The sequence below is a fragment of the Orbicella franksi genome, chromosome 3 (assembly GCF_964199315.1).
Source record: "Orbicella franksi chromosome 3, jaOrbFran1.1, whole genome shotgun sequence".
NCBI lineage: Eukaryota > Metazoa > Cnidaria > Anthozoa > Scleractinia > Merulinidae > Orbicella > Orbicella franksi.
The window spans coordinates 7,314,002-7,323,796 of record NC_138147.1 but is presented as its reverse complement, the minus strand read 5'-3'; the positions used below and the strand labels follow the sequence as shown (position 1 = coordinate 7,323,796).

Genomic DNA, 9,795 nt, shown 5'->3' with positions numbered 1-9,795 from the left:
TGCAGTTAACATAAAGGTTGTGCTTTAATTTCGATTTTCTTCTGCAGTTTTTGTCAAATAATAGAGAGATTGAGAATGACGTTACGTCAAACGGCAAACAGCAAAAATGAAACTTTTGCCATCTGTCTTCAGATGTCTATACAGTAGAGTGAAAATATTTTTATTTGAGGTGATTTTGTGTGATTTAGGTAAGAGAACACAAATACAGAGGTAATCTTTGCCGTTTACCGCCTGCCGTAAACGTCATGCTTAAACTCTCTATCAATAAAAAGAACATTACACGTTGGCTCAAAGATATGAATTTTATGTTCTAGTGGCAAAAACAATATCTCACTCGTTCGCTGCGCTCGCTTGAAGTACCAAAGTGTGAAATACGAATATAGTGTTGAGACTAAGGTAATGAAAATAGTAAAATACTATAGTTATTAAAGGGGGGAAAAAGGCGTCAAAGAATGTTCAGCTCTTTTCGCTCGACCCTCAGTTGTTAGTGGGCCTTGTTAGGTTGTATGTGTTGCAGTTCAATTGGTATAGTGGAACCCCGCCTAACGGTCACCTCGTTAATACAGTCACCCCGTTATCACGACCACTTTTTTGTACTGGCGAAACGCTTACACATTTTTTTAAATAACAAAACCACGTTAATGAGGCCACCCCGTTAATGCGGCCAACGGCCACATTCTGAAATCCCAACCTGTATAATCCTTTATAATTTTACTCCGTTTATACGGCCACGTGCACTCAAACCAGTTATGTTCATCTTTCCGTTATTCCTATTTTATAAAATGATTTGAAGTTTCAATTTTTTTTTGTATAATTATATCTGCATTCGGGATACTTTTTAAATAAAAGTTGTGTAGGAGTGAGCTTGTGATATAGTTGTTCAAGAAGTCACCCAATCTACATCAGTCATGAGATTTGAGCCTATCCCGTTAATACGGTCACTCAAAGCTTAAAAGGGATCGGTGGGTCTTCGAGAAGCACGCGCGAAAAGTGGGTCATTGTGTAGCGGGAATCACATGGTCGGCGAGAATCTGGTGCAATGGGTAAAATATCCACCGCTTTAAATGACATTTTTGAAAGAGTACCGAGACGTGGAACTACTTTCGAAGGGACAGAAAAAGGAGCTATGGAGCGACAGATATAGAAAGAGTTAAGATCAGACCTCTTCTTGACAATTTATTATATGATTTCGAAGTTAACGCCATTTTGGGCCCTATGTGGAGAGCCACCACGACCACAAAAGATGTGACGTTTGGAAAGAGCTATTAAGGTCAGTATACGTTTCGAAATTCTTATTTGATTGTAGTGAGTTGCAATTTGGTTGACGTTGTTCTTTACTGTAATGCTTTTGTTATTCATAACCGACAGACATAATTTTTTTGTCTTTCCAAAGTGATTTCAGCTAATTAATAATTGCGAAAAAATAATAGTCTATGTATATGCTATTTTCCCCTTTTTGCACGCGATTTATCAAGGTTTGTTTCAAAAGTTTTGAAGGATCTGTACGGGTCTGCAAATGATCCCAGGACCGCAAATGATCCCGGACCGCAAATGATCCCCAAATTGGACCGCTGATGATCCCGGACCGGAAATGATCCCCATATTGGACCGCAAATGATCCCGGTCAAAAAATAAGGAGTGGCATGGATTTATATCAGAGGAAGGTGAGAACATGTACAAAAATTATGAACTAAAAAACACGTTTTATCATTTTACAAAAAAATATTCCACAGGTGCTGTTTTGTTCTTCGAACGATTCAGATCGGTTTCACTGTCACGCAATAAGAAAAAAAAAAAAAAAAACAATCGAAAACCAACCAATGGAAAAAGCTAAGAAATTGTGATGTACGTTATAGAAGGTAACTAGATAAGACACTCCGCCAAGTTTTAGGCCTGTGCGTTTCCCCAAACATCAGTTATTCGTCGTAAATGTTTCCCGGAAATTTACAGAGCCCAGTAAAAAAAGGCCGCCATGTTGGTATACATCCGTGGTACACCAATATAGCGGCCGGAATATAGTATAAACATCTGGAACTTACTTTGGCTTTCCAGGCGACTGATTATCAGTACTAAACAAACAGGCATTTACATAAGCACTTTTCATAATGCTCTAACTTCTAAAAAGGCTCAAAATCATGAGATAAGTATATATTTTTCAACAAACTCGATCGTAACCTTGTGTCACGCGACCTCCATAACCCTGAAATTCAAAATGCTCTGGTTTCCAAACGAAGCACGCTAATTGTAAACAGATATAAATATACCGCCTCTTATGCCTGATGAGGATAAAAACACGTCACGTGAAGACGATCTATTGAATTAGAAGTCTTAGAAAAACACATACTCGTAGACATTCTCGAAATTCCGGTGGTGATAGTATCAAACATCTATCAAACGGCTAACTTGTCAAAACGAAGCGCAAGCCTCGGCCTTGCTTGGTCATGAAGCTGAACTTCATAACTATAGCTTGGAATTTTGGCTTCTTAGAATACTCAAGTAGTCATTTCCGAGGAATTAAAGCCAAAATACCACCAAGGAAAAATTACAAAATAAATTTGTTCAAATTTCCAGTGCCTACACACTAAGGTGTTTTAATACAGAGTCATGATGAAGCGTTGTAGGCTTGTGGGTCTACTCAGGTGACGGCGTCTCCTAATAGTTGCTTCACGATTAGATTTAGTTTAAAACTTTAGACGAGTGGCGTTAATGGCTGATAAAATGTGATTTAACAATAACACCGAAATATCAGTGTTTAACAAAGGAGGATATGTAGCGTATGTTGTACTGATCATAATTTTACTGAGAACTACAAAGAAATGCAAGCCAAGTCGTGTTTTGATGATTGAGTGGTGATATTCATAACATCGTAGTTAGCAACAAAATTTAGTCGAAAGTATGAAAAAAGCAAGTTGTAAGCCATTATGATTATGAGATGGCTTTAATAAAAACATCGGTATTCATGTACGCCAATTCCCTATCCACACTATACCACCTATGCCATTCGTTATTTTTTAGTCGGGATCATTTGCGGTCCCTATCGGGGATCATTTCCGGTCCGGGATCATTTGCGGTCCAATCTGGGGACCATTTGCGGTACGGGATCATTTGCGGACCCGTACAGATCTAAGGCACAAAATCACTCACTTGCACAGTCTCGAAATTCCGGTTTCGCCTTTACGTGTAACTGAAAACATATTCAAACAACGAGGACCCGCCCTAAATGGAATAAGAGAACTGCAAAACATTATTTTTACCTAAAGCCTGTTTTGTTGTCCAGGTGCAAAAGACATTGCGAATTAGCAAATGAGAAACTCGCCGACAGAGTGTTTCAATTTAAAGGGAGAACAATTAAGGCAACCCGTGTTAGCGTGCGAGGAACACTGTTCATGAATGGAGTCAGTCAGTCAATGTTATAATTGTCTGAAACTTCGAAGTAGAAAGCAGATTTATCAACAAACTTCGACAAACAATTAACAATATATTGTAGATACTAGGGTATCTAAAAGATAGTAATGCTGCGGCACATTCTGTTGATAGTGACATATTTAACGCCGTGATTCATCTATCTGCGCGTTTCAAGACTTAAATTAACTGTTATTTCTCAAAGTAGTGTCAAATCGTGGTGTCACTTAAAATCTGTCCTTGTATGCATCAACTTCATGCATGATGACGCATCGATGGCGAGGTGTGACAAAGGATCGAGACAAAAAAGCACATTGTGATCTGAAGTATGTTTGGACATAAAACGATACACATCAGCCTCCCCTTTACCAGATCGCGAAAATCGAAAGATGTGGAAATTGTAGGAGCAGAAATCTAACTTATAAATTCTGCACTGGTACGCATTAAATATCTCTAGAACTTGACAGACTGTGTCGAGAACGTGTTCATCGCGATGTGTGAAAATGCTCAAGCTTTAGCTGTGAAGTGAAGTGAAGTGAAAGACTTTAAATTCATGTTTCGATGAAAAGGAATAGATTGCAGCATTTATGAAATCAGCGTGTTCCACGGTTTTCGTTTGTTTTAATTATTCTACAGGCTTTAGTAACGACGATTTCTCTTCATTTAAGAATTCGGCGAAGGAGGAGAGACCGCTAAGAAATTACATACTAAGATTAAGATGTCACAATTAATCGTCCAGATTTACAAACTTTCACATTCTGCATAGCAAGAGTTGTGAAAGTCAAGCACGATCTCCTTCACATCGCTTTACAGGTAAATCAGAGCAAACTTTCTCAGTGGAATCCACGCGAAAAAGGACGACGGCTCGACGAGTATGACATCCTCGTGTTGTTCGTGGCGCAATGCACTCCAGTAAAAGTGGCGCAGTGCAGTCTGGTTAACTGCAATGCATTCTGGTAAAAAGTGATGAATTCGAGAATTCGTACCCCCTTCTATATATTCTTCTTAAATCCTGATTATGTTGTTGCTCGCTCGCTACGCTCGCTCCGCAGCAATTAAACCATGTAAATGTTAGAAGAAAATAATATAGTGAAAACATACATGAGATGATCGCTTTGAGAACTCAAGGGGACGATGTTCTTTGAAACACCCATTCTATGGGTGGAGTAGGTGATTCAGGAACTCTCAGATACCGACATTTGCCTCTCCTATCTTGATAATACCAGGATCGATCCTGATTCACAAGATTGGTACTGGGACATGTATCTGTGTTAACAGTGATTCTTTCTTGGCTTCTTCGTTCGCGTAATTTGCTCGGAGGGAAAGCGGCTTTTTTCTTGACCGCTTTCACTTTCAACGTTCTTGGACTTGCCTTTGGCTGGTGCTTTCGCAAGAAATCCTTGACTTTCAGGTCTAAATCATGTTCCGGGTTCGTAGCTGAATCCTGCTGACCACTGGCAGTCGTGCCATCCATCCGAAAAGGAGTTTTTCTCCTCGGTCTGTGATCTACCTTCATCTGAGCGCTCATTGACACCTTCTTTGATTGGTGCCGTTTCATTCTTTCGCTGGTAGAAGAGGCACGGGGATATTCAAGAGAGATCTTTCTATCGTTAATGCGCTTGTTTTCCTTGACTTTCGTTTTCCCTGGTAAGTCATCACTATCAATCTGGAAATCGGCAGGTCCTGCAATAGAGGTATTTTTTGCTTTAGCATCATCAAGTCTACTGGATTGTACGATTATCTTGGTTTTGCTCAGCTTCTCGCTCAGAATCTCAGAAGCCTCTTCGGTTACCAAAGTTCTCGGTGGGGTCAGACGGCTTTCCGGAATTATCTTAGATTCAAGAAGTCTTTGACTTCGATCTGTCGACTTGTCTGAACAGAAACTTTGTGACGACCATTCACTCGTCTTTTTCCCATCTTTACGCACGTCTTCTGAAGATTTGCTTCGTTTGGAATACTCTTCTGTTGTCAGTGTTTCGAGAGAGGTGGTAATTTGTGGCAAACCATCGCGTGATTCCTTTTTGGCGTGCAATGAGTGATTTACTTGCGTGATAAACCGGTTTGTTTTCCTTTCGAATGCCGTTACGATCCTTGTAGAGGCAGAATTTTGCTTGTTTGAAGGAATGTTCAGAAGTTTTCCAGGGGATGACATCCGCCGGCCAGAAATTGAAGACGGATTGGTATCAAATTGGCTCTGTTTTGCCAAACTGCTTTCTTGAGGCGACCGATGCCTTTTTACGCATCTGCCAATATCACCGCGGGGACTTTGATCTGATCTTTTGACGAAGAAAGCTTGAGGCTGTTTTGTTATCGGCTCAGATGCTTTCTTGTTTTCCTCAGAGAAGTGCGAGAATTCCGGGCGGCACACTTCTTGGTCGAGTGAAGTGACTGCCTCGTCATTGAGGTCCACTGTCAGTCCTTTTGATGGCTGTTCTCCGTCCCTGACCTTGTCTTCTGTAGATCGTGTTTGCAAATTAAATCGGTCAACAAACAACAAATGATCTGGACTTGAATCATGTTCCGCAACGATATTAAACGTTCTCGTTTTCGTTGTCGGCAACTTCGTTTGTTCTACAGAAAATCGACGATTTCTTTCTTTGTTCATATCGCGAGAAAACAAAGCGCTTGCCGCAAGCATTTGTAGGGAATAATCGTTAATTTAGACTTCAAGTGAAGGTCCAAAGAATAGGAAATTGAACCATGTGACCTCGTATTTATCAAAACAACAGAGGAAATGACTTGTGACCACAAAACGGAAAAAAAGTCACGCTATAAGCAAGGACTTTTAAATTATTCTGACAAAAATATGGTCGAAAACAAATGAACGAAAACTGGTACTGCAATGCAAAGTATTCTTACGGTCGTGATTCGTTGATACATATTTTTATTAGCATCATGAAAGGTTTAGATATATTTCCATTATTACAGCGAATATAACGTTTCCTGTTTATCCCAACTGAGAACCAAAACAAACTCATTCGTGCGAAAACGGAACGGAGCTGAAACAGAACAACATCATTATTAAAAATATTGGTCGATATATTGTTCAGAAATAAAATGTGGACTAACCAAGTGCCGCCATAGATCAGGATCTGTTCGTGTTTGTAACAAAAATATCTACATTTCAGTTCTATTTATAAAATAAACAGAATAAACAACAGATACGGCGGATTTCTTTGGATGAACATGGCGTTGTATGTAAGATGTCTCGCAGTTTTGTTGCAACAGCAAGTTGAAGAACAAATTTCATTTGCAGCAAGTCATAATAACACTTGTCGCATTGCTTTCGTTTCGTGGTACGGGTAGCAGCCGAGCGTTGATGATCTAAAAATAAGCTGTACATATTTTAAACAAAATTAAAGTTTTGATGCTCTGCCCAAGTGGTATTAAGAGTCTAAAGCAACGTTTCTTGCAAGTTGTCTACCAAAGACGTGACAAATTCAGTTATTCGCTTAAATCCAGTGCGAGACAATTCACAAATTGCTCGAAAGTTTGCCCAGATTTACAGAGTAACTAGTAGATTATAGATGTATAGATGACGTCAGAGTCGTAATTTGAGATCGTTTGAGCAAAGTAAGCAATATTAGCTCGAGATATTTATATCGCGTGATAGTTGATGAGGGTGGAGCCCTCGTCAACTGATCACGCATAGAAATCGAGAGCGAGAAACGAGATTTTGGTATCATCTACCAGTCGTTCAAAACTCTATATAAATCCTCTTCACAGACACTTCGAAAACGTAAAGACGGATGCGATCGCCAGTTTGTTAGGAACCGCACACTGCTAGGCTACTCACCATCTACAGCAGAATAGATAGTGAGTAGCGTAACCAATCAGAGAACGGCATACACGATAAAACGCTGATAGATTTATACTAAACTGATGATATATCATCAGTATATAACGGAGACACGTCAATTTGCAGTTGAGCTAGCCAATACTGAAATCGTTACCATTGAAAAAAAAAGTAATTAATAATAAAAATTGATTCTGTTCTAGTCTTCAGTGAATACGAACGAAACAGGAGGGACTGGCGATTCTGGAACTCTCAGATAGCGACATTTTCCAGTTTTGTCTTGATAGTACCATTTTCTGTCCTTGAAATGACTCATCAGTGGACATGAGTTAGTGTTAATAGGAACACCTTTAAACTGCTCCCTTAGGCTACTGTCATAATGAATCCTTTTTTCTTTCCCCTCGAGCTGAATATCGGGAATTTTCTTTGTTCGAAGACTTGGAGTGCTAGCTTTCGGTTGTGGCTTTTGCAGGAATTCCTTGACTCTCAATCGTAGATCCTTATCAAGCAATGTATCTTGTATTCCAATGCAACGCTGGTTACGGCGCTTTTTCAAAGTTGATCTATTCATACCGTCGCTAGCATACTGCACATGCTTGATGTCAGCGTAGCTGGCTGACACGCAATGTCTAGCGCTGGGCATTTGCGTTTCAAATATGTTAGGCAGCTTTACAGATTGTTTGGTTTCGTCAACAACTAAAGCTGAACAACTAAAGCTGCGGCCACGTTTCCTCGGAATCCTGGTCGCCTCTTTTTTTCCAGCCTGATAAGACATGCCATAATTTGGCTTGTTTGCCGGCTTCAATTTCGGTAGCTTCCCTTGGTAACGATCTATCTTCATTGCCTCCATTTTTTTCCGGGTTATGTCGTCAGGCAAACACTGAGGAGGAGCTTCATCTTGTTCTGCCGCAATTTGTGCCTCTAAGCGACCTGTATCTTCGTTTCTGTGATGCAGAACAACACTTGGTAGTAGGTACTTTCTGTCGCTTTCATGATCAAAACTTCCCAAGCTTGAAATACGCTGATCTTTATTTAGACTGCCGTCTCCTTCTTGTAGTCGTTCCCTATGTGCTATAACTTGAGAATGTTCCTGACTAGTAACGGGAAGACTGCGTCGGTGAAGTGTATTCCGATTAGCTGACATTGCTTGCAAATTTCTTAGCTAAGTAACAAGTTATTCCGTCGACTTACATTTGGTAATCGAGTTATTCTGTGTGTTCCAGTCAGCCGCCCAACTGCCACCAGGAAATAGACCCGACGGTGCATATATTGGAGTGAAGTGTGTAATTACTTATGTGACGTTTGGTTGTGATCAGAACATAATTAATCATGCAGGATCTTTTGTATGATTGTCGATCACATTGGCGCGAGTGTTGCGTGCGTCGACGTTTGAAAGGTTCTTGGCCAAGTGTAACGGTTTGAATCACAAGTGTAGCGAGATGTTTTGCATAAATTGTTAATCTGACCTGCTGCCGTCAATAGACAATAATTCATCGTCGAGCTGCTTTTTATCCAACTGGAACGCAGCATCAATATATAAAACACACTCGCTCGCATGGCGGAGAGGAACTTGCTGCAGCATCAACAAAACACACTCGCTCGCGTGGCGGAGAGGAACTTAGGGCGGACCACGTGTACGGTGTGAAGAACACGTTCTCTTTCTATGTAGCAGTTCTCTTGTAACATTAACAAACTGAAGTAATAATTAAAAAACACCTGAGGATATTGGTGACGCAGACGTTCTTACTCCAATTTTATATGAGATTATTATCAGTAATAAAGTTGCAGAAGAATTAGTTGCGCAACAATACATTGACCTTGGGTTACCTTTGAACCCTGTGTTCTTGTTATTCAGTTTGTGTTTGATAAGTTCTTCAGTAATCGGACCTACAGTAGTCGTGATTGGAGATAAGAATTATCAGAGTAGCCAGGACTGTTCACAGCAGAGGAAAAAGGTAGGTGTGTTATCCTTCCTGTCGGCCTAACGGCACGCTGACGCGCTCCGTGCTTGCATTTGTCCTTATTTCCAATTCTCGCGCTGGCTATTTTCCAGCGTTTCGATTCGTTCATACTGTAAAGTCAAAGTAATACTTCATTTCCAAAGCACATTCTAAATTTTTACGAGTTCACGCGTGTCCAAAGGATAGCAACGAGGTCAGACGGATATCCACCTCATTAGTTCGCGATCTTCGTCCAGCGAAATAACAGCAACAAAGGCGCTCATGCTAGAACATCAGTCAACTCAAACTGCCTCCTAGCATGTTCGAACATTGAAAAAAGAAATGCTTGGAGCAGTGTAGCCCACGCATGTCACAAAGAAGCCCAACGGTGCTGGAAGGAAGATGTACAGATTCATCCAGAGCAATGTCGTGTCCAACAAGGCGGCAATTCAAGCTCATGCTCGATCTCATTGGTCAACTCAGACTGCATGCTTTCTAGTATGTTGAAACATTGAAATACCAAATGAAGCAGTACAACCCACACATGTCACAAAGAGGCTCAAGTGTTGGAAGGACGATCTACAAATTCATCCAGAGCAATGCCGTGTTCAACAAGCCGGCTTCATTTAACGCTCATGCTGGAACTGATTAGTCAAC

General features: G+C 40.5%; 2 protein-coding genes across 2 annotated transcripts; both read right to left on the bottom strand.

Annotated features, from left to right (window-relative positions):
- Positions 1 to 2,726: 2,726 nt before the first annotated feature.
- LOC145481011 (uncharacterized) lies at positions 2,727 to 6,021 on the bottom strand. The gene has a single exon (XM_081459377.1). It carries the CDS (start codon positions 6,005 to 6,007, stop codon positions 4,526 to 4,528), a length of 1,482 nt encoding a protein of 493 aa, XP_081315503.1. The 5' UTR covers positions 6,008 to 6,021; the 3' UTR covers positions 2,727 to 4,525.
- Positions 6,022 to 7,257: 1,236 nt separating this feature from the next.
- On the bottom strand, positions 7,258 to 9,795 carry LOC145480999 (uncharacterized). Its single transcript, XM_081459356.1, has one exon. It carries the CDS (start codon positions 8,340 to 8,342, stop codon positions 7,398 to 7,400), a length of 945 nt encoding a protein of 314 aa, XP_081315482.1. The 5' UTR covers positions 8,343 to 9,795; the 3' UTR covers positions 7,258 to 7,397.